The 22220-nt window shown below is 44.5% G+C and overlaps 2 protein-coding genes across 10 annotated transcripts in view; one reads left to right on the top strand and one right to left on the bottom strand.

Moving 5' to 3' along the window:
* The window catches only part of WRN (WRN RecQ like helicase), a 116157-nt gene extending 94993 nt beyond the window's left edge, over positions 1-21164 (bottom strand). For 5 of the 7 annotated variants that reach the window (XM_043513045.1, XM_038399882.2, XM_043513047.1 and 2 more), the window contains exons 1-2: positions 21027-21132; positions 2848-2969 (exon numbers count right to left, since the gene is read on the bottom strand). In XM_043513045.1, coding sequence (XP_043368980.1) covers positions 2848-2922 — 75 coding nt within the window. In that variant the 5' untranslated portion in view covers positions 2923-2969; positions 21027-21132. Of the gene's footprint in view, positions 1-2847; positions 2970-21026 lie in introns of those variants that run through there. The other 2 variants (XM_038399879.2, XM_043513046.1) reach the window with 2 other exon arrangements.
* The window catches only part of PURG (purine rich element binding protein G), a 45840-nt gene continuing 44661 nt past the window's right edge, over positions 21042-22220 (top strand). For all 3 annotated transcript variants that reach the window (XR_005292622.2, XR_006280720.1, XM_043513049.1), the window contains exon 1: positions 21042-21420. The gene's annotated coding sequence lies outside the window, so the exon portion shown is untranslated. The remainder of the gene's footprint in view (positions 21421-22220) is intronic.

The raw sequence follows: 22220 nt of genomic DNA, 5'->3' as shown, positions 1-22220 counted from the left end.
ACCAACACGGCTGCTACTCTGAAACCTACACTGCCAGAGTGATGTAAAGGAGTCTTATTATAAATGACAGTAAAGGAATCCTCAGCTAGGAAGATCTATTTGCTTTCTCACTTTTTTCCTGTGCCAAAGTGGCACAATGGGGTTAGGTTTCAGAGTAGCAGCCGTGTTAGTCTGTATTCGCAAAAAGAAAAGGAGTACTTGTGGCACCTTAGAGACTAACAAATTTATTGGAGCATAAGCTTTCGTGAGCTACAGCTGTAGCTCACGAAAGCTTATGCTCCAATAAATTTGTTAGTCTCAAAGGTGCCACAAGTACTCCTTTTCTTTTTACAGTGGGGTTAGATTACAGCTCAGGATTTATTTTACTTACCCATTTAAAAAAAGAAAAAAAAAAAAAAGACTGAGGGCAAACAAAGCATTTACCAAGCAGTCAATAAAATGTCATGACAATCAGAACCAAGCACTTCCCAAAGTACCCAGCCAAGTCCAGGACCATGATTAGCAAAACTGTATGACTTTCATGTGTGAAAGTCTGAGCAATTTAAAATGACATTCTACTCTCCCACCCACCCCCCGTTTGGTATTCTGTAATGTAATTTAAATGAAAATCAGGATTATAACTGGAATGCAGGGTATTAATTACCAAGTGTTTGTAACTTAACTTTCATCTGTTTAAGAAATGCTGAATAGTTATCATGACTTTTTTCTGTATTGTAGTTTAAATAAATTACCAAAACAATTGAAACTGGTGTGATTTATACTGCATTATTTTGACACACAAAATACGCAGAATTTTGAATTTTTTGGCACAGAATCCCCCCAGGAGTAGTATCTTGTAACTGAAGAAAGTAAACTTATTCAGTATGACATTTTAAGCAGCAACTTAAGAGGAACCATTTGGGCCAGCTGATGCCAAGAGCAGATCTGCATAACTTTAGCCTCTGCAGTCAAAATTCTCTACCAACTCCTGCTGATGCAAATGACAGAGGACCTAAGGAGGTATGCAGGAAGGGAGGACAGAGAAAGATCTGGGCTTGGGAGGGAAGGAGAAAATTGCTCCCACCTCCTGTGGAGCTCCTCAGATCTGCCGGAGGGAAGATTCTCACACAAATCTTTGCAGGCTGATTTGGTCCCTCTTGCAAGACATTTGATGGAAGCATTCTTCTTCCCACCTTGGGTTGCCTCTGAGTTCTCTTCTCTAAAGAGCAAGGCTAGAAATGTACCTGTTTGTTTTTAAAAAGAGGACTCGGGTCTCCAGCAGCAATATAACATCCTATGATAAGCATGCCAGAGCTGGTAATCCCAATGAAATTTTGAAATTATACTTCAAATTAACAAAACGTAGTTGCTGAGTGCCAAGTCTCAACCACCATGTTTTATCTCTCTCCTATCTTCTTTGTTTGGAATTTTTGTGGTGTGATACAGGCCGCTCAGTTTACGTGCTATGAAGTGGCAAAATTAGACTATCAACTCTGAACATCTATTTATAGGATATCTATTCTGGAATCCCTTCTACAAATCACTTCAGATTTGGTAGTAATACCCTAATTTAACCTCTTATCTTCTCAATTAATTTTGAGGTTGATATAATGATATAACAGTTTTTCTGGTTTTTAAAAGGAGGTCAATCATGATTATAAAGAAGAGTCAGCTGCAACTTTAACTGTGGAGGAACTGCTGTTACTCCAAAGCACTGGAGTATAGCAAACTCAGACAATCAGCTATGTAACGTACTACTCAGTGTTTTATACACCAGTAACACTCCTGTCTTGACTGCTATTAATTAATTTAATCCTCATGCCATGTTGCTGTTTAGTCACTGATAGACAGACAGAGTGGATTATATTTGTTGTGTGTCTGTGTTAACGACCTGATATTGTTGAAATAAGAGGCTCAATTTAAATGATTTAATCTAAGATTATTAATCAGAGATAAGTACAGCACTATACAGAAGACAGAAATAAATACATTACTATCCTTTGTTGTCAGACACACGAGCTGTACATGTATCTTACCTGCATCTGGAAGGGACATACAGTTTTCATTTCCCCGCCCCCAAATTTTCATATCACTATCATTATATAGGATTTCAGACAAAGGAAACCCAGTTTCCAAGAATATTCTCCCAGAAACGTATGTTGTGATGTCATTTCTATACATTCTCAGTTTACCTGACTCTCGTGTCAAAGCATAATTATTTACCGCTGAGAACACTAACAATTCTTCAATATCTCTCAGTGCGTCTCTTACCCCACAATCATTCTTCCATATTGATTCCCCCAACAGAAAACATCTGCTATGACAATAATCTCTTATTAGTTTCCCAAGTCTATATATGCTTATGTCAACATTTTATTTTATAACATATATGTATGTTAAGGAGATGATTTCCAAGAATATCTGGAGTTTTATAGACATGAAGGCACCTTAGAGTTATTAAATACATTCCTAAATAGGGTAATTTACTGGTCAAGGACCAGTGTTCTGGACCTTAGAATTCAGACACACTCTTTGTTGAAGATACAGATTCTAAAGAATAGTTAATATATATAAATGAATCAAATATACAAAAAGGAAGAACTAAAAGTATTACTATTTACTAACCGGTACTAACATATTACATGGTGAAATTTATATTAAGATTGCTTTTCTGTCAAATGAAAAATTATGTAGGACAAAATGGATCATTATCAAAAACATACCACATATATACAATTAATCTACAGACAAGCTATAAATATATTAACAGTGAATACTGGAACAATGGTGCGTGCTGAAAATGTAACTGAATGTAGTCCAAACCATCTGTGTAATGTAGCACAATTAGATTTTCAAATCAGATCCCACCTTTTTGTCACCCCCAGCATCGTCTTTACTCTGTGCAGACATCCACTGAGGAAGTTTATGATGTGGAGAAATCATTTTCAATTCTATATGATTAATTCTCCTGCATTTCTGTTACTTTTGTTCTGTAAAATTTAAGGAGGAAAAAAGGCAGTTAGTGAACAGTCAGTATACGAATGAGAGCTATTATTGCTGTTTTATCATTTTTAGTCCCCCAGGGTCCTCATTTTAGCTGATCACTTTAGGCTCAAGAAATCTGTCCACAGGGAAGGAAATGTACGTAACCTAGGTAAATGCAAGAGTTCTTCATCAGAGTTTCACCAACTGCTTCATGTAAACACGAATGTATAAAAATACATGAAGGAAGAAAATCTCGAAATATCCTCCTGAGAGAGAGTTCAGTAAAGTCTTTTGCACATTATGACAGCAACAACTAATTTAGGATGAAATGACTTGAGTGTATTTTTCCACTAAAATAATTCAGCCATTAACAGCTACAGTGCTAACATACCAAGCAACCGTAAGGATTTTGTTTGTTTGTTTAACACTTAATCTAGTGATGCACAGTTCTGTTCTTTAGCTAGCCTTCTTACTCAGAGAGAGTTACATACAGTTCACATCATTCATGATTTAAAAACTCCCTTTGCAGAGAGTAGCAACATTGTTCTGATGAGAGCAGGTTGCCTCTGCTGTGAGGATTGGTCCTGAATGTTCCCACCCCACCAAGTTGTGTTGAAGAGGAACTCGTGGAACAGCAACACACAACACTGGCCTTGCCATCACTCGGTGCAGTTACACTGCCCACCGTGCTGTCTCCAGCAGTTCCAGTTCAACTCATTGCTTTGTTGCATGTCTAAATTAATGACTCAAGATTTCTAAACAATGGGCTCAATTGGAATTATTTAATCTAAGATTATCAATCAGAGATTAGTCCAGCACTATACTGAATACAGAAAGAGATACGTTATTACCCTATCAAGGGCTGGCTCTGTCTCACTGTATCTGTAGGGAAGCGCAGCCTTCACTCCCCCAGTGAAGTTCCCATACCAATATCATTATATAGGGTGGTAGACAAAGAAACCTTTTTTGCCAAGAATATTCCCCAGAAACGTATGTTTTTATGTCATTTCTGTACATTCTCAGTTTACCTGGTTTATGTGTGAAGACCTGATTATTCACAGCTGAGAAGACTAACAATTCTTCAAGAGAATCTCTCTGTGGGTCTTTCTTGCCCAACAATCATTCTTCCCTACTGAGTCCCCAACAGAAAACATCTGCTGTAACAACCTTCACTTATTATTGTTCCCAAGTCTATTTATGCTTATGTAAGCATTATATATATGCATGTGTCTATGTTAAGGAGATTGTTTCCAAGAATATTTGGAGTTTTATAGACATTAAGATGCCAGAGATTGTTAAAATAAGGCATGATGGAGAACATTGGAGAACAGCATAGGATCAGTGTTCTGCACCTTAGAATTCACACACACTCTTTGTTGAAGATTCTAAAGAATAGTTAATATACAAATGAAGCAAATAAACAGAAAAAAAGAACTGAGTTAATATTTACTAAGAGACATTAACAGCTTCCTCTTGAGTTCTGTAGCAGAGACCAGAAGCAACACAACAAATGCACACAGCTCAGCACCCAAGATCCTCAACAGCTTCCCCTCCACTTGGCCACCAGAGAGGGCAACACGAGTGCGAGTGGTAGAGGAATAGCAGGCCAGTATTGAGATGAAGGAAGATTAACAACAGGAAAGAGGGAGAGCCTGGGCAAGGAGAGAGAAGATAAAATAGATTAGGTAAATGAGGAAGTGACAAGAGATAAAGAACAGGAGTACTTGTGGCACCTTACAGACTAACAAATTTATTTGAGTATAAGCTTCTGTGGGCTACAGCCCGCTTCATCGGATGCAGAGAATGGAACATATAGTAAGAAAACACACACACACACACACACACACACACACCATGAAAAGGTGGAAGTAGCCATACCAATTGTAAGAGGCTAATTAATTAAGATGAGCTATTATAAGCAGGAGGGAAAAAAACTTTTGCAGTGATAATCAAGATGGCCCATTTAGACAGTTGACAAGAAGGTGCGAGGATACTTAACATGGGGAAATAGATTCAATATGTGTAATGACCCAGCCACTCCCAGTTTCTATTCAAACCCAAGTTAATTGTATCTAGTTTGCATATTAATTCAAGCTCAGCAGTTTCTTGTTGGAGTCTTTTTTGAAGCTTTTCTGTTGCAAAATTGCGACCTTTAAGTCTGTTACTGAGTGACCAGAGAGGCTGAAGTGTTCTCCTACCGGTTTTTGAATGTTTAAATGTTATGATTCCTGATGTTAGATTTGTGTCCATTTATTCTTTTGCGTAGAGACTGTCCGGTTTGGCTTTGTTTTGCCAGATTGACAGAGCCAGAAGAGGAGTACCCAGAAGCCACCTACTACAGGACAGGCCTAACAAAGAAAATAACAGAACGCCACTAGCCATCTCCTTCAGCCCCCAACTAAAACCTCTCCAGCGCATCATCAAAGATCTACAACCTATCCTGAAAAATGATCCCTCCCTCTCACAGATCTTGGGAGACAGACCAGTCCTCCTTTACAGACAGCCCCCCAACCTGAAGCAAATACTCACCAGCAACCACACACCAGAAACACTAACCCAGGAACCTATCTTTGCAACAAAGCCCGATGCCAGCTCTGTCCACATATTTATTCAAGTGACACCATCATAGGCCCTAATCACATTAGCCACGCCATCAGAGGCTCGTTCACCTACCAATGTGATATATGCCATCATGTGCCAGCAATGCCCCTCTGCCATGTACGTTGGCCAAACCGGACAGTCTCTGTGCAAAGCATAAATGGACACAAATCTGACATCAGGAATCATAACATTCAAAAACCCATAGGAAAACACTTCAACCTTCCTGGTCACTCAGTAACAGATTAAAGGTGGCAATTTTGCAACAGAAAAGCTTCAAAAACAGACTCCAGTGAGAAACTGCTGAGCTTGAATTAATATGCAAACTAGACATCATTAACTTGGGTTTGAATAGAGACTGGGAGTAGTTGGGTCATAACACATATTGAATCTATTTCCCCATGTTAAGTATCCTCACACCTTCTTGTCAACTGTCTAAATGGGCCATCTTGATTATTACTACAAAAGTTTTTTTTTTCCTTCTGCTGATAATAGCTCATCTTAATTAATTAGCCTCTTACGGTTGGTATGGCTACTTCCACTTTTTCATGTTCTCTCTATGTATATACACCTCTACCCCGATAGAACACTGTCCTCGGGAGCCAAAAAATCTTACCGCGTTATAGGTGAAACAGCATTATAGCGAACTTGCTTTGATCCACCGGAGCGTGCAGCCCCGCCCCCCCCAGAGAGCTGCTTTACCACGTTATATCCGAATTCGTGTTATATCGGGTTGCGTTATATTGGGATACAAGTGTATATCTTCTTACTATATGTTCCATTCTATGCATCCGGGGAAGTGATCTGTAGCCCATGAAAGCTTACGCTCAAATACATTTTTTAGTGTCTAAGGTGCCACAAGTACTCCTGTTCTTTTTCCGGATACAGACTAAAACAGCTGCTACTCTGAAACCTGTCATTATGCAAGGAGATAAAGAGAAGGTACTTACTGGTGTCTAATTTTCTGAGTCACCTCTGTGCATCTGCACTTATGGGAATTGCTCACCGATGGCAAGCACACAGAACCTCCTGGAAGACAGCATCCACCAGAGTGGGGGGAGAAGGGGAGAGCATGCATGTGCAAGTGCCTTCTCATGGCATCAAATGTTCAGCAACTCAGGCTATAAGAGACTTCACCTCCCTCACTTCCTGTCCCTTTTCCTGAACCAGTGTCCTGATGTTATACAGGACTCCAAGGTGAAGGGAAAGATGGTCACTGAGAGTGAATGCACAGGAGATTGGTGGATAACCTCTCCTTCTTTGCAAGCCTCAATACCAGGGTGGATAAAAATCAATTTCTTTTTAATTTAAATCAGATTTTTTTATAAAATGCTTTTAGAAGAAAAAACCTATCTAAAGATAGTTTTAATTAAGATACATTATAGTTCAAAGATATCTCATCATAGAATAAGGATTATAAATTCTAATTCTATAGTATGAGACAATACAGTCATGTAATATTTAAGAAAAGTTTTGTAAATTAATTCCAATAGTTCATGGATTAGGGACCCAATCTTATGGGGTTGCAGGGGCTTCTGTATAGATTTAGATTAATCTTTCTATCTACCCAATGGGACTCAGTGCTCAGTCTAGAAGGTACCATCAGAGAGGCTTAGTTTTGAAGTTCTCAAACTGTGGATTTGTGTCTCCAGAGATAACATGCTTGTTAACAGCAAAAACATTTTTAAATAAATAATATAGAGAGGTGAGAAACAACAGACCTCAACCCTACTTTCCTGCTGCAAATTTTTTACACAGAGTCAATCCCTTACCTCTTTCTAAAAGTGCAAAGTTTCAAAAAGTTCAATGAATAGAAGATTGTTGGGGACAGAATAGATCTGGACAAGGAGAAGAAGTCTGGAGATAAATGTGAGATAGGAGGGACAGGCAGTTGAAACAAAAGTGAAACTGTTCGAGCAGCATATTCCGAAAGTCTTGAGGTCTTTCTGGGTGTAGCCTTCATTGATTTGAGATCTACCATACCATTCTCTCACTAGAAGGGAAAACCTATAATGGCAGCAGGCCGTAAAAGAGACCCAGTTTGGGAATAAGAACCATTCAAGAAATATATGTTTGCTGATGATGTTTTTAAAGAAAGTCACACCAGTGAACTGGTGGAAGTCACTTAAGCACTTGGATTCAGAGACTGTTAAAGTGATAATCTCACTTTTAACAGCAGTAGCTTCTTCTGCCGATGTAGAAAGAATATTTTCTTCCTTTGGACTAATTCATTCCAAATTGAGAAATTGTTTGGGACCTGAAAAAGCAGGAAAGCTTGTTTTTCTTTTCCAGATTATGAACAAACAAAAAAATGAAAGTGAAGACAACTGAGTTAGCTGCAGAAGCCAATATTTTAAGTTTCTCATGTTGACTTGGCTGACATGGTTGATTTAATTTTTGTTATTGTTTTTTTTTAATATTTCATTTAACTATTTTAGTTAAACAATTTTAACAAAAACAAACCTGATTTTAAAAAACTTCAATGTTTAACTAAATTCAAAGATTCAGATGCTTGTTTTTTTAAAATATTTTATGTTTGCTGTTGTAGAAAAAAATCCAGAATACATAACGTTGTTGTTTTAGTTAAATAAAACAATTTAAATGTCTGTCTGGTGATGTTCTCTTCCTAATACAGCATAGCAAGAAAATCCTCCAAATATTAATGATTAACCTGTTGAATTGGAGATAGTTCACCTCCCAATGACTTCATAAATATCTGCTTCAATTACCTTTGGTAAATGAAATAACCAAACAATCATTCATTTTCTGATATAGCTGTAAAACTAATCTGAAAAGTTTTCAAAATAAATCACTTAAAATATATATAGTGTGTACCTTCTAAAAATGAAACCTACATCTATCTCTGAGTTGTGAAGAATATGTATTAAGGTTATAACAACCAACAAAAATGCACTTTTATGTAGAAATCCATGATTAAATTGAGTCTTCTTGACTAGTGATTTGAATCAAATCCACCCTGCTCAGTACATTCCCACTTGTGGGAGATTAGTGAGTGGTATTGCCCAGGTGGATGAGGAGCTCTTAGCAAAATACAAACTGCAACATTGCTCTCCCAAATTGAGCACTGGAGTGCCACGCTAAACACATGGAGTAGTGCCTGGTGAAAAGTACATACTGGTCTTCAAGTTGCAGCTCTACAGATTTTCCCTACTGGGATGTACATGCCACAGAAGCCACCAGGGTTCCAGTCGAATGGTACACAACCCTTGCTAGTCCTGGTACCCTCACTACATTGAAATGGTTTTATACAGACCTTAATCCAATTAGATAATCTCTGTGTGGCAGGGTGGATTGATTTAAATTAAAGCAATTTAATCAGCAAGCAGGAAACGGAGTTAAATTATTTATTTTAATCTTAGTTTGCTTTTGTACTTTTTATTTTTCTAAAGAAAGGTTGATTCTCACTGGTTGGTAAACATGTTGATTTGTAATTAAATTAGTCTTTACAGCTAAATTAGGGCATTCTTTTTGCTAATCAGGAGGATGCACTATATCTATATATATTTATTTAAGCAATTATATAACAATTTATATTTATTCAGATTCTTAATTTTTACATTTTTATTATGTTAGAAAATGGTGAATTATGCACTTCTTATTTACTAGATTTTTTTTATTCATGATTTTTGTCACTATTTGGATGGAAATTCAATCATCACACAAAAACAGTCTTTTACTTTTCTTTAATTAGTTAAATAAAGTTACTTTAAATGTGCTGGACACATAAGTAAATGTTTATCAAAACATGCTTTGCATTTAAAACTAATGATTAATTAAACAATGGAAGTATTATCTGTGGTTAGCTAATTGAATTTATTGTTTCTGGTTACCAGGTTCTTCAAGATTGTAGAATTAGTATGTCTCATCCTCTCACACCTAGGCCTGGTCTATGCTACAAAGTTAGGTCAACATAAGCCACGTTAGGTCGATTTAATAACGTATGGGTCTACACTACCAAGTCCCTTCTGCTGACCTAAGTGGCCTGTAAAGTCGACTTCTGTACTCAATCTCCGGGAGAGGCATTGTGCTTGATTCCACATGGGATAGTGTAGACACTGCGTTGTGTAATTTGAATGAATTGGCCTCCAGCAGGTGTCACACAGCGCTCCGCTGTAACTGCTTTGGAGAGTTTCAACTCCACTGTATTTCAGCCAGGTACACAGGAAACAGCCACTCCCCTGTTAAAGCCCCGGGAACTTTTGAATTTTCATTTCCTGTTTGATCAGCGTGGAGAGCTCATCAGTACAGCTGATCATAGCGACTCGAGGCCGCAAACACACTCCAACATGGAGTACATAGGAGGTGGTGGATCTTATTGCTGTGTGGGGAGAAGAGTCGGTGCAGGCAAAGCTCCAATCTAGCAGAAGAAACACTGACATCTATGCCAAAATCGTGGAGGGTATGGGGGAGAAGGGCTACACCCAGGACACACAGCAGTGCCGCATTAAAACAAAGGAGCTCTGGCAAGCAAACCATAAGACAAGGGAGGCAAACCACATCTCTGGTTCTGCCCCACAGACATGCCACTTTTATGAGGAGCTGCATGAGATTTTCGGCGATGACACCGCCACTACCCCAAAACTCTCCAAGGATACCTCCCAGGAGCTCCAGGTGGCATCAAGCAACAACGAGGAGGAGGAGGAGGAGAATGCAAGGCAGGCAAGCACAGGATCCATTCTCCCCAAAAACCAAGAACCGTTTTTAACCCATCCCATCCCTTCACAGGACCAATTGCTGGCGGACCATGATGCCGGGGAAGGCACTTCTGGGGAGTGCACATTTCCAATCAAACTGTAGGGTTACATGCTGGTTTTTTTAGGTTTAATCTGAACAAAAAAGTAGGTGTAGTGGTATCTGTGGCCACTCCAGCTACGCAGAGGGTGCTCTCAGAAAAAAACTGTTTACGTGCACAGGGATGGCCTTGGAATCCTCCATAGCAATCTCTAGGAAGCTTTCATGGAGGGTCTCTGCAATCCTTTGCAGCAGGTTTCTGGGAATGGCTTCCTTATTTCATACTTTCCCGCACCACTCCAGTATTAACTCCGCTGGCATCATTGCAGCACAGACCATTGCAGCCTAAGGGCCAGGTCTGTACCCAGACACTTGCAGCATCTGCTCCCTTTCCATCTCTGTTACCCTCAGGAGAGTGATATTGCATAGGGTCAGCTAGGGGAAATGGGGGGGAAGTTTTGGATGCTAGCCCTTAAGCCACAAACAATTCAACTAGTAAGCCAGCCCACAATCCACAATCACTGTGTATTGCAACCAGGATTTTTTTTTTTTTTTAAAAGGGAGGGGGTGGGTGGAGAAGCTTCCTGTTTGTCCCCCCCCCCCCCCCACGACCTGGTGTCGCTTTTGTAAAAATCAAACTATTTGGGGGCTTTACATTGGTACCTGTCCTCAGGGTGCTAGGAGAAAGGAGGCATTTCTGAAGTTCCAACCAGTGATCCTAAGAATGTGTTCACAAAAGCTGCAGCAAAGACCTCTTGCCCATGCCTCGTGGCCATACTCACCATGGCTGGAGCAGCAAACCGACTCTTGCAATAGCCAGGGGTTGTAATTACATTGTGGCCTGCAGGGAAGTGCATTGAGGGGTATTTATTTAATAAAAAAATTAACCTTGCACCAGAAACAATGCATGCACTGTCAATGCTACCCTTGTCCTTTGTATTCTTTGCTGCTGAAACCTTGTCTCTCGGTGCATCCTCCACACTGGGTCAGAGACTTTCCCAGATTAGAAGGCGGAAAAGATGACTCGGGAGGACATGTTCAATGAGTTAATGCGCGCCTCTGAGAATAATAAGACAGAGCTCAGAGCATGGAGGATTACAATGTCAGACAAACTGGATATGGACAAAGAGGACGGGAGAGCATGCAGGGAACAAAAGCGTGCCAGGCAGGAAGAGATGCTGCGGATTATGAGAGGGCAATCAGACATGTTGAGGCGAAAAGGCAGCTGGATGCTAGAGTCTCTCTGCAGCCTATGCTGAACCTGCTGCCATAGTCGCCACGTTCCACATCCTCCTTGCCCAAACATCCTAGGAGGTGGGGGGAGGGGGAAAGAGTCCAATATTCCTTGCACTCAACACCAGGGGAGGGTACAAGGATTGTTATTGCTTTGTTTGACTGTTATTGCAGTGCAATTGTAAGCAAGCTTTCCTTGTTTCTCCCCCCCACCACAGTGTTTTCAGCCCTTTTGCCCTGCTTTTCTTTGCTGTTTCTGTGTGTTTGTGTGCGTAATAAAATTTAACGGATTGAGGAGAAAAGGCTCTTTATTCATTCAGCACGCTGTGGTTAGTGGGAGTGGAGTTTACAGAGGAGAAAATGCAATGAAGAGGATAGCTTGGTAAGGAACAACACAGGTAAGTGTCACATTACTGTGGATCACTGCTGAAACTGGTTTTCAAAGCATCACAGAGACGTGAAGCTCCTCAATGTGGTCTTATTGCCCTGGTGTCTGGCTGCTCAAAATTGGCTGCCAGGCGATCTGCCTCAACCCCCCACCACGCTGGAAACTTTTCTTCCTTTGTTTCACAGATATTATAGAGCACACAGCAGGCAGCAATAACAATGGGGATATTGTTTTCACTGAGGTCTAACCTAGTAAGCAAACAACGCCAGCAGCCTTTTAAATGTCACATTCTACCACCATTCTGCACTTGCTCAGGCTATGGTTGAATGGTCCTTACTGCTGTCCAGGCTGCCAGTGTATGGCTTCATGAGCCATGGGAGCAAGGGGTAGGCTGGGTCTCCCAGGATCATGATTGTCATTTGAGCATCACCAATGATTGTTTTGCAGTCTGGAAAGAAAGTCCCTGCTTGCAACTTTCTGAACAGACCAGAGTTCCTAAAGATGTGCACGTCATGCACCTTTCCCGACCATCACTCGATGTTGGTGAAACAGCCCCTGTGATCCACCAGTGCTTGCAACCATTGAGAAGTACCCCTTTCGGTTTATGTACTCTTTGGCAAGGTGGTCTGGTGCCAAGATAGAGATATGCATTCCGTCTATAGCCCCACTGCAGTTAGGAAACCCCATCGCAGCAAAACCATCCACTATGTCCTGCACGTTGCCCAGAGTCACTATCCTTCTTAGCAGAAGTCTGTTGATTGCTCTGAAAACTTGGATTGTAAGAGATCCCACAGTAGATTTACCCACTCCGAACCGATTCCCCATTGACTGGTGGCAGTCTAGCATTGCAAGCTTCCACAGAGCTATCACCACTCACTTCTCCACTGTCAGAGCAGCTCTCATTTTAGTATTCCTGCACTTCAGGGCTGGGGAAAGCTCTTCACACGATTCCTGGAAAGTGGTCTTATGCATTTGAAAGTTCTGCAGCCACTGCTCGTCATCCCATAGCTGCATAACAATGCAGTCCCATGAATCAGTGCTTGTTTCCCGGACCCACAAGCAACGCTCAACTGTGTCAAGGTGATGTCTGACTGTCGCCAGCAACTGCGAATTGCTCCACTCTATGTCTTCCAGCAGGGCTACTTGTGTGACATCACATTGTTTCACACGGCAGCTCCTGTATCAACTGTGTAAATACTGCAGGATAAGGTGCAAGGTGTTTGTAATGCTCACAACAGTGTACAGCTGAGAGGGGTCCATACTTACCATGCTATGGCATCTGCGCGGATAACCCACGCTTATGAAAAAAGGCACAAAAAAGGCTTGGTTTGTTTGCCATTGATTTCAGGGAGGGAGGTAAGTGGGAGGCTAATGCCATGTTCCCATAACCACCCGCGCAAATGTTTTGGTCCCATAAAGGTACTGCAAGCCTAACCCAAAATTCCACTTGGCTACATGCACTGTGGAATAGCTACTCACAGGTCAGCACTCTGTGTGTCGATGCAAGCCCTGCTAGCGAGGATGCATTCTGACAACACAATGAGCATAGTGGGGACACACAAGATTGACTTGCTTAAATCAGAAGCTCGATGTCGACTTACATAAAACCAACAACTTAGTAGTGGAGACATGGCCCTAGTGTTGATTTATAAATTGGAGGAGGAAATTCATTGAACTGAATTAGTTGAATAAACTGAAATTGAGAAAAATTCTCGCCACGCCTACAGAAGAGGCTACTGCTGTCAAAAGCTGGTTATGCACTTCAACAAACTCTGATTCCAGCTGCTTAGCCAGTGACTTCCTCCAGTTCAGTGGTCTGACTTTTTTTAAAACATCTGCAGCAAACATGTATAGCTTAATATTTTTAATGGAAATGATTTTAATATATTCTAGTAAATTTAGGCATTAACAGATTGTCAATTTCAACTTTAATTTTAAATACTTTTAAAAATAAACCTTTAAATACATTTTAAAAAAATCTGATTTTTTTAAAATCACTTATTTTTATCCACTTTGCTGAGTGAAGATTGGTATTCCCTGGCATCTCTTCTCAAAATTGACATATAGCCCATTAATCTCTTGAAAGAGCTTTTATCTTTTCCAGGTTTAAAAAAAAAAACACCATAGGACTCTTTTTACATCTGCAGCATGGAGATATTTCACCTGGATGAGAATAGGTTCTGGGAAAGAACCGAAGGAGTAGATTTATATATTTCAGATACACACACACACACACAATGTGGAAATTGACACCACTTTGGGCAGAAAGCAAGGGCAAGGGTGAAGTGTATGAATCCCTTTATCTTTATGCACTGCGGTATAGGAGGGAGCAGCCATTAGAGCCTGGGGCTAAATGACCCTCTTGCTGACGAGGAACGCTGTTGTCAAGATCAGATAAATACACGAGAGGTTTAAGGGAGGACTCTTCAGGTAGGTTAATATTAATATTGGACTCAGGTTCTCTGGGTGGTGGAAAGGAACCCTGGAGACCATTGGGTAGAAGAAACCATCCATGTTCCAAGGGACATTGTCAACATCTAAGGTTTCCAGAATGCTGACGAATCATGGCGTCATGTCCACTGGGCAGTTTATAGATGTGCTCTCCCAATGTCAGTATCGGAGCTGTGGGTTGTGGCAAAGCCTCAATCCAAAGGCCACTGCTGATGGGGCAGCCCCCAAAGTTTGGGACTCAGACGGAACAGATAGCTTACGTCTGGCTACATCAATTAGAGCCTGGATAGGACTGTAGCTACATGGACACATGAATAATTGTAATGGTTCTGGCATCAGCTCTTTCCAGGCACCAGACAGTGATGGGCTGGCATGGGTGTCAAATGCCCCTGGAGCTGAGGTCAACACAGAGGACCCTTACAACCCATCTATTCTCATCCCACAATGAGGTAATCCCTGCTGGAGGCCTGGGAGAGAATTCTGGGATAGCAGAAGATGTGTAGTGGGTTTGCCAGACTCTGAGAAGGCGGCCTAGTTCTGCCAAATGGTGACTGGGATGGGGTCTGAGGAATCATGATCAGGGACAACCCTTCTGTCACAGGCACCGACAGGGTGAGAACAAACAGTGCTACCGCTGGGAGGAACCACGGGATCCCATGCCACAGGAGCGAAGAGTCTTAGCACTTCCCCTTCCTTTCTTAGGCAACTCTGTGGTGCTGGCATGCTTCCTCTTGTCCTCCTTTTAGGATCAATGTCCGGGAGTGAGCTTGATGCCAATCAGTACATCAGTGCTGGGGCCTGGAGACAAGGCAGAGGAAGCAGCAAGATTCTCCAGAGTAGGTTTAGAGGGAGCCTGGGGAAAGTCAGGTGCCATCTGCTTGGAGCCTATGGTGCAGCTTTTCAGTGGGTGCTGACAGCACAGACTGGGCCTTTGCCTTGGCAACTGCAGGGGTCTTCAGAAAGCCCGCTAGAAGAGCCTGAAGCCTCTAGAAGAGGCAGGTGCCAAAGCCAAGGCAGGAATTGCCTCTTGAGCTCTGTGAGGGTGGGCTTCAGCACCCGCGGGTCATTCCAGTCTTAGTGCAGAACTAAGTTTCTCTACTCTCAGCACCTCAAAGCAAGGTAAGCTCAACACCAAAGATGGGGCTCTTGGCAGGCCCAAGGTGCGAAAGCCAGCAGAGTGCACACTAGGCTGGAGAATGTGCCTCCTCCAGGTACCTGATGTATCCCAGAATCTGATGCACAGAACAGATACTTACCAGGCATGAGGCATATTTCTTGAACTCTTTTAGGGTGTGGCTTCAGCATCCGAAAACCCCAAGGGCTCCCAGGAGATTTACAAAAAACTCAGCGAGTCTATGAAATTATTAAAACTATACAACCTTACTACTGAAACTAAGCTGTCCATAAATTTGGGAGGTTAAAACTCAAACAAGTGCCTCACTACAGACACAGAAGTGGGTCCTTTCTGTTCTTTAAGGCAACAGAAAAAGAACACGTGGTGTTGGAGGAGTGCATCCTTTTATACAGAGCTCTACAATCCAAATGCTCAATTTCAAGAGGATGCTCATGTATGCACTCCTAAGAGATGCTGCTTTCAAGAGGGCTCTGTGCACCCATTTGCCAGGAGGCAGTTCCCACTAGTGAGAATGCACGGATGCCCTCAAAGACAAACCTAATTAGTCCAACACCTATTAGCCGATATCCCTACCTGAAAGATGCATCACCCACTCCAAGCCCACAGGGTGCTGCCCCAAGGGATCACTCAGTGAGCTCTTCACAGAATTATGGAAGTCATCTAGTTAGACTTTGACAATGCAGGGTTGTCTTGTATATTTTCAAGACCCTGTCCCACCACCATCTGTCACTATTTTTAAAAGAATATACAAATTCAAGCAATGCAAGTTCCAACACTTCTACTGAGAAACCATTCCACAGCCTACTAGATCTGTGTCCACATTTTTCTGAAGAGTCAGCCAACATGTTCCTTTTCCAGTTATAACATTCACACCACCCTACATAATTCATCTCCTACCTTGGTGTTTACCAGAAAAAGTTTGTAAGCGTTATGTTTCCTTCTCTCTGCATCCTGCCACTGGCTCCCTGTTCTCCATTTCATCAAATACAATGTTTTCACTTCCAAGGCCTTTCACAGCTTCTCTCTCACACGCTATCAAGATCTCAACTCCCACCTCCATCACCCACTTGTTACATGTTAAACAAGCACCTTCAGGCTCTCTCTCACCATGCTGTACACATGCGATGAGCTCCACATAAATACTCTCAAAGCCACTTCATTGTCCTTTTTCACATCTCTCCTTAATTATCCTCTTTGTTGGAATACCTACAAAATTCATGACAACCATCGGGCAGCAGGCGTGGTGAGCCCACTGCCTAGCATGCTAACCAGTCCTGACTTGTTTCTTTATGCTCCCCAGTCTGCTTGTCTGCATTCACCTTGTCCTAAACCGTAAGCTCTTTATAGCAGGGACCATCTTTTGGTGTGTTTGTACAGCGCCTAGCACAATAAGTCCCTGGTCCATGACATGAGGTTCTAAAGCAACAAAGAACCTCCTTCACAAGTCTGTCCTGCCAGCTCACCATCCAGTTTTATATCTTCTGCAAATTTCATTAATGACCTTTTGTTTCCTCTTCTAGATCTAGATCACTAATAAAGAGGTAGAATAAGTCTGAATGTGTGATACCACCCTAGTGCATTGCAGTTCATCGCACCAAGGGTCTTATTCTCCCATAAGTCTAGTTCACACGAGTAGGGCTATGATTTTCATGCCAATTTTTAAAACATTTCATGGCAGAGGCTGATCATGAAAAGAAGACAACGAGGGGATCGGAGAGTGAGCCCATCCCATGCTCACCTTGTAGCAGTGGCTCCCGTCCCACGGAGCTGGCCCAGCCCCCTGCACCTGTCCTACATATTTGAACCACCATTCAGGTTTCATTCCTCCAGAGATGGAGGGACAGAGGGGAAAATTTGATTGGTGTTACACCCTAGCACATAGTTTTGATGCACAGAAAGTTAGCCAAGCCTGAGTGGACTAAGTCACACTGCCACTTGATTTGGGGGCATTTCAAGGACTTTATTCAAACTCAGCTTCCACGACCACTATGACAGCCATGACAAAACTGTAGCTTTACCCTCAAGCACTAAAAGTACTTGATATGTACATAAATCTCTGGGAGAAGAGACCTTTTACGTTAATCTTATTGCATCAAGGTGCTTTTACAAACAACAAATTTGTCTTTTTAGTAAAAACACTATTACTGTTTCATCTTACAATTCCCACTATTTTGATGCAGAAAGAGGAACTGATCTTTACAGTACTCAGTTGTGTAAAAAAAAAAAAAAAAAAGTAAAACACAGCTGCCTCTAGCATAATAAATTGCCAATTGATTTAATGCCAGCAATCAAAAATTATTCTAGTTGGAAATAAGTATTAAGCTGGGTAAGTAAAAGATTTAGGCGGAGGCCCATTTAATCAGAATCATTCAACTTTTGGTCCAACTACCAGTATTAGTAATTACAATTTTATTTATTTTAAACAGGCAACTCTGGTATTTGTTTTTTTTGTCCAAATCTCTTCTGGGATCATGATGAAATCAACAAGCAGTAATCATCAATATAAAAAGCAATAAATATATCCTACAATTCAGTCAGCCTATGATGCGCAGAAAGTTATATTATTGCTAGTTAGTTGTGCTGCTTCCAATCAAAAACAATATTCTCAAATATTACATAGAAATAATGCACGACTCAAAATATCTTCTGCCTGATCTCATTAAGGCTTGTTATAATTTCTCTGGAAATGTGACACCACCTTTTTAATGTAGATGCACAAGTTTGTTCATAACAAAAACATCCTTGAAAGACAAAAGGATGGCATTTTGCTAGCATTAATTTCTTTGCAGTTCTCTGTAGCCAATTATTTTATATAATTATTTCTGATGTGGTTAATTCATATGTAATCAATGTGTGATAAACAGAGGTAGATAAAAGTATAGGAATGAGTACAATAGTATTATAGGGGTATAAGGCTGACACATACTGATGGGTCTCTATTAGGTATATAAACAAAGCAAGGCTAATGCAAGATCTACAGCCTGAGGCCTGTACAACTGTAGGTTACTCATATTAGGCTTTAGACCTAAAGAAGGGTTGACATAACCCTGTACCGGTAAACTTACAAGATTACTGTAAAGAATGTGTCAATGGGTGATGTTCAGGAAAATATGCCACAATTTACTCATCTAAACGGCAAGGCACCTGATTGGGACATCAGGGAAAATACTGCAGCAACCACATGTTGCCATGGGGACTTGTTGCCATAAATGCTAATGAAAATTAAGAGGATATCTTATAAAAAGCAGGGTACCCCACATTTTATGGGGTGCAGAAATCCCAGTAAAGAAAAAGGATTTGAAACCTTCATGCACGTGCATAAGGGTTATGGACGTGAGCGTAACGCAGCACAAAAAGGGATCCCCAACACAAATGGGGAGAAAGAATCCATCAGAAGACTCTCCAGAGTTTACATCAGTATAACATGTTTCTGAAACACTGCACTCAGGGGACAGCACCGATTTAAGGTTCCCTCCCCCCCACAAACATACACACATTTTAGTTAAATTTGTGCAAAGACTGACTGTAGACAAGCATTTGTAGACTACTAATGCTTGTGGCATTTAATTTCTACCTATTTATATAGCATTCACCGCTATTATCTTAACAGCTGTGTTGACATATATACTGTAATGAACTTCAGCCAGGAATTGTTTTAACTGTGTTTCACTTTGAATTAATGTTCTCAGAAGTCACCTAAAAAACTTATTTTTCTCCCTTCACGGTAACTACTATACAAATGGACCAAAACTTATCAAAATGGTCAGTCTGGAAATATCATAGCTAAGTGATTTTTTTCTGTATTACCAGAGTCCCCTTTACAGAAACAAGTTAGTCCAGTAAGAGATATTACCTAACCTCACCCATCTTGTCTCTCTCTAATATCCTGGGAACTCCAACACTTCAGAATCCCCTTTCACACACAATGCTCTCCCCTCTCATACCTCTACCTCCAGTCTGAACAGAAAGGATGATTCTGTCCCTTATCTCCAGACCCAAACACCAAATCACCTTTGAACATGCACTGATGGGCAGAAAGCTTGATTTTTTTTTAATCCACTTGCCGTAATTTGCTTGTTATTCACATCAAGGGTGGCAAATGAGTGACGTATTCTAGATACAGCCCCACCCAAAATAGTCGCTAGTGCAAAGCAAGTGCACATCCCTCTATAGAAATCAGAGAGAATGTAACAGTCCCCTCCCCAGTCTTGTAGTGTATATTGAGACCCTGATTTAGCTTTATGTGTGTGCACATGTCTCCTGCACCCACATGTATGCCTCCTAGTGGGACATAACCATTCTCTCCCTCTTACAGCTCAGCATCCCAGCTCCCTCCTCTCAGCTAGGGACACACAGCCTAATCCCAACAAAGCTCCTGAGGTTCACTAGGCAAAACTAGAAAAGGACTGCCCAACCAGGACTCCTGTGGCCACAAGTCCTTGGAGAATGGTTGCCTAAGGGCTTGGCTACATTACCCGCATGACCAAGAGGCAGCGATCGATCCAGCGGGGGTCGACCGCCAAACGCTCTCCTGTCAACTCCGGTACTCCACCAGGGCGAGAGGCACAGGCAGAGTCGACAGGAGAGCGTCAGCCGTCAACTTACCGCAGCAAAGACACCGCTGTAAGGGTATGTCTAGGCTACCCGCCAGATCGGCAGGCGGGGATCGATTTAGTGTGTCTAGTCTAAACGCGATAAATCGACCCCCCCCCCCGGGCCCCTGAGCGCTCTCCCTTCGACTCCAGTACTCCGGCTCGGGAGAGGCGCAGGCAGAGTCAACGGGGGGGGGGGGGGAGAGGGGGCGGCAGCAGTCGACTCACTGTAGTGAAGACGCAGGGGTGAGTCGATCTAAGTACGTTCTTCACGTAGCTGAAGTTGCATCACTTAGGTCGACCCCTGCCCCCCCCCAGACACAGACACAGAGCGTAGAGCGGGGCTGAGAAGCAGCGGGCAGACACGCGGTGCATGAGGAACAGCCGAAGTGCTCCCCCCCCCCGCCCAGCACAGACTCCAAAGCCCGCCTGACACCCCCACCCCCACCCCGGCTCCAGAGCCCGGGCCGGAACAGCCACCCGGCGGGGAAGACTCGCCCCCGGCCGCGGCGCAGACCTAGCCCGAGAAGCCTGGGCTCCCAGCGGCTGGCCTGCCGCAGCTCCGGCCCCGGGGCTCCCAGCTGCAGCGGAGACGCGGCCTCGGCTGCCTCCTCGTCTCCTCACGAGGGGCGGACACGGCGCCCGGAGCTGGAGCCGGCGCCAGCTGAAGTCCGGCTGGCGCCGGAGCTCCCGGCCGCCCGCGCCGCACGGGGAGGCCTGGCGGCAGCTCGGGCGGACCCAGCTCCAGCAGCCGCGAGGCCCCGGGCGGGCTCGGGCCGCGGCCGGGGGCAGGGGCAGGTGCGCCCAAGCCCGGGAGGCGGCCCCGCGCTAGGACCCCGGGGACCACCCGCCCGCGGGGAGGAGAAGGGAGGGGAGGCCGGCGCGGGCACTCTCCGCATTGGGGTCCCCTGACCTGCTCCAGCGCTTGCTACGCTCCCTCAGACCCGCCGCGTGCGGGCAACGTCATCAGCTCGCCGCCCGTCGCCCCTAAGCGCGTCACCGCCCTCCGCCGAGGCGGGGAGGGTTACCCGAGGGTACGCGCATGTTCCGTGAGGCCCTGTCGCGGTGCATGCTGGGGGTTGGAGTTTCAGGGCCGGGTCGGTACCTGGGAGAGCGGCGCCAGCTCCATCCCCCGAGCCTGTGGCGCGGGCCCCGTTCTGCCGCTGTGTGTCTCGGCGGAGCCGGCGGAGTGGGCCGCGGGGCCGGCGGGGGATGCTCCTTCCCGGGTCCCGGCGGGACTGTGCGCGGCGGCCCGGAGTGGCGGGCGGCGGCGGCGGCGGTTGGTGAAGGGCAGTTGCAGTAATGGAGTAAGTGTCCCCCTTCGCCTAGCAACGGGGGCTGTGGGGAGGGGGTCACGGGGAGTGGGGCTTCCGTGGGGGGCTGCGGCGTGGGGGGAGGGGGTCACGGGGAGTGGGGCTTCCGTGGGGGGCTGCGGCGTGGGGAGGAGGGGTCACGGGGAGTGGGGCTTCCGTGGGGGGCTGCGGCGTGGGGAGGAGGGGTCACGGGGAGTGGGGCTTCCGTGGGGGGCTGCGGCGTGGGGAGGAGGGGTCACGGGGAGTGGGGCTTCCGTGGGGGGCTGCGGCGTGGGGAGGAGGGGTCACGGGGAGTGGGGCTTCCGTGGGGGGCTGCGGCGTGGGGGAGGGGGTCACGGGGAGTGGGGCTTCCGTGGGGGGCTGCGGCGTGGGGGGAGGGGGTCACGGGGAGTGGGGCTTCCGTGGGGGGCTGCAGCGTGGGGAGGAGGGGTCACGGGGAGTGGGGCTTCCGTGGGGGGCTGCAGCGTGGGGAGGAGGGGTCACGGGGAGTGGGGTTTCCGTGGGGGCTGCGGCGTGGGGGAGGGGGGTCACGGGGAGTGGGGCTTCCGTGGGGGGGCTGCGGCGTGGGGGAGGGGGGTCACGGGGAGTGGGGCTTCCGTGGGGGCTGCGGCGTGGGGGAGGGGGTCACGGGGAGTGGGGCTTCCGTGGGGGCTGCGGCGTGGGGGGGAGGGGGTCACGGGGAGTGGGGCTTCCGTGGGGGGCTGCGGCGTGGGGGGGAGGGGGTCACGGGGAGTGGGGCTTCCGTGGGGGGCTGCGGCGTGGGGGGAGGGGGTCACGGGGAGTGGGGCTTCCGT

The sequence above is a fragment of the Dermochelys coriacea genome, chromosome 4 (assembly GCF_009764565.3).
Source record: "Dermochelys coriacea isolate rDerCor1 chromosome 4, rDerCor1.pri.v4, whole genome shotgun sequence".
Classification (NCBI taxonomy): domain Eukaryota; kingdom Metazoa; phylum Chordata; order Testudines; family Dermochelyidae; genus Dermochelys; species Dermochelys coriacea.
This window is presented reverse-complemented; position numbering and strand designations above follow the sequence as displayed.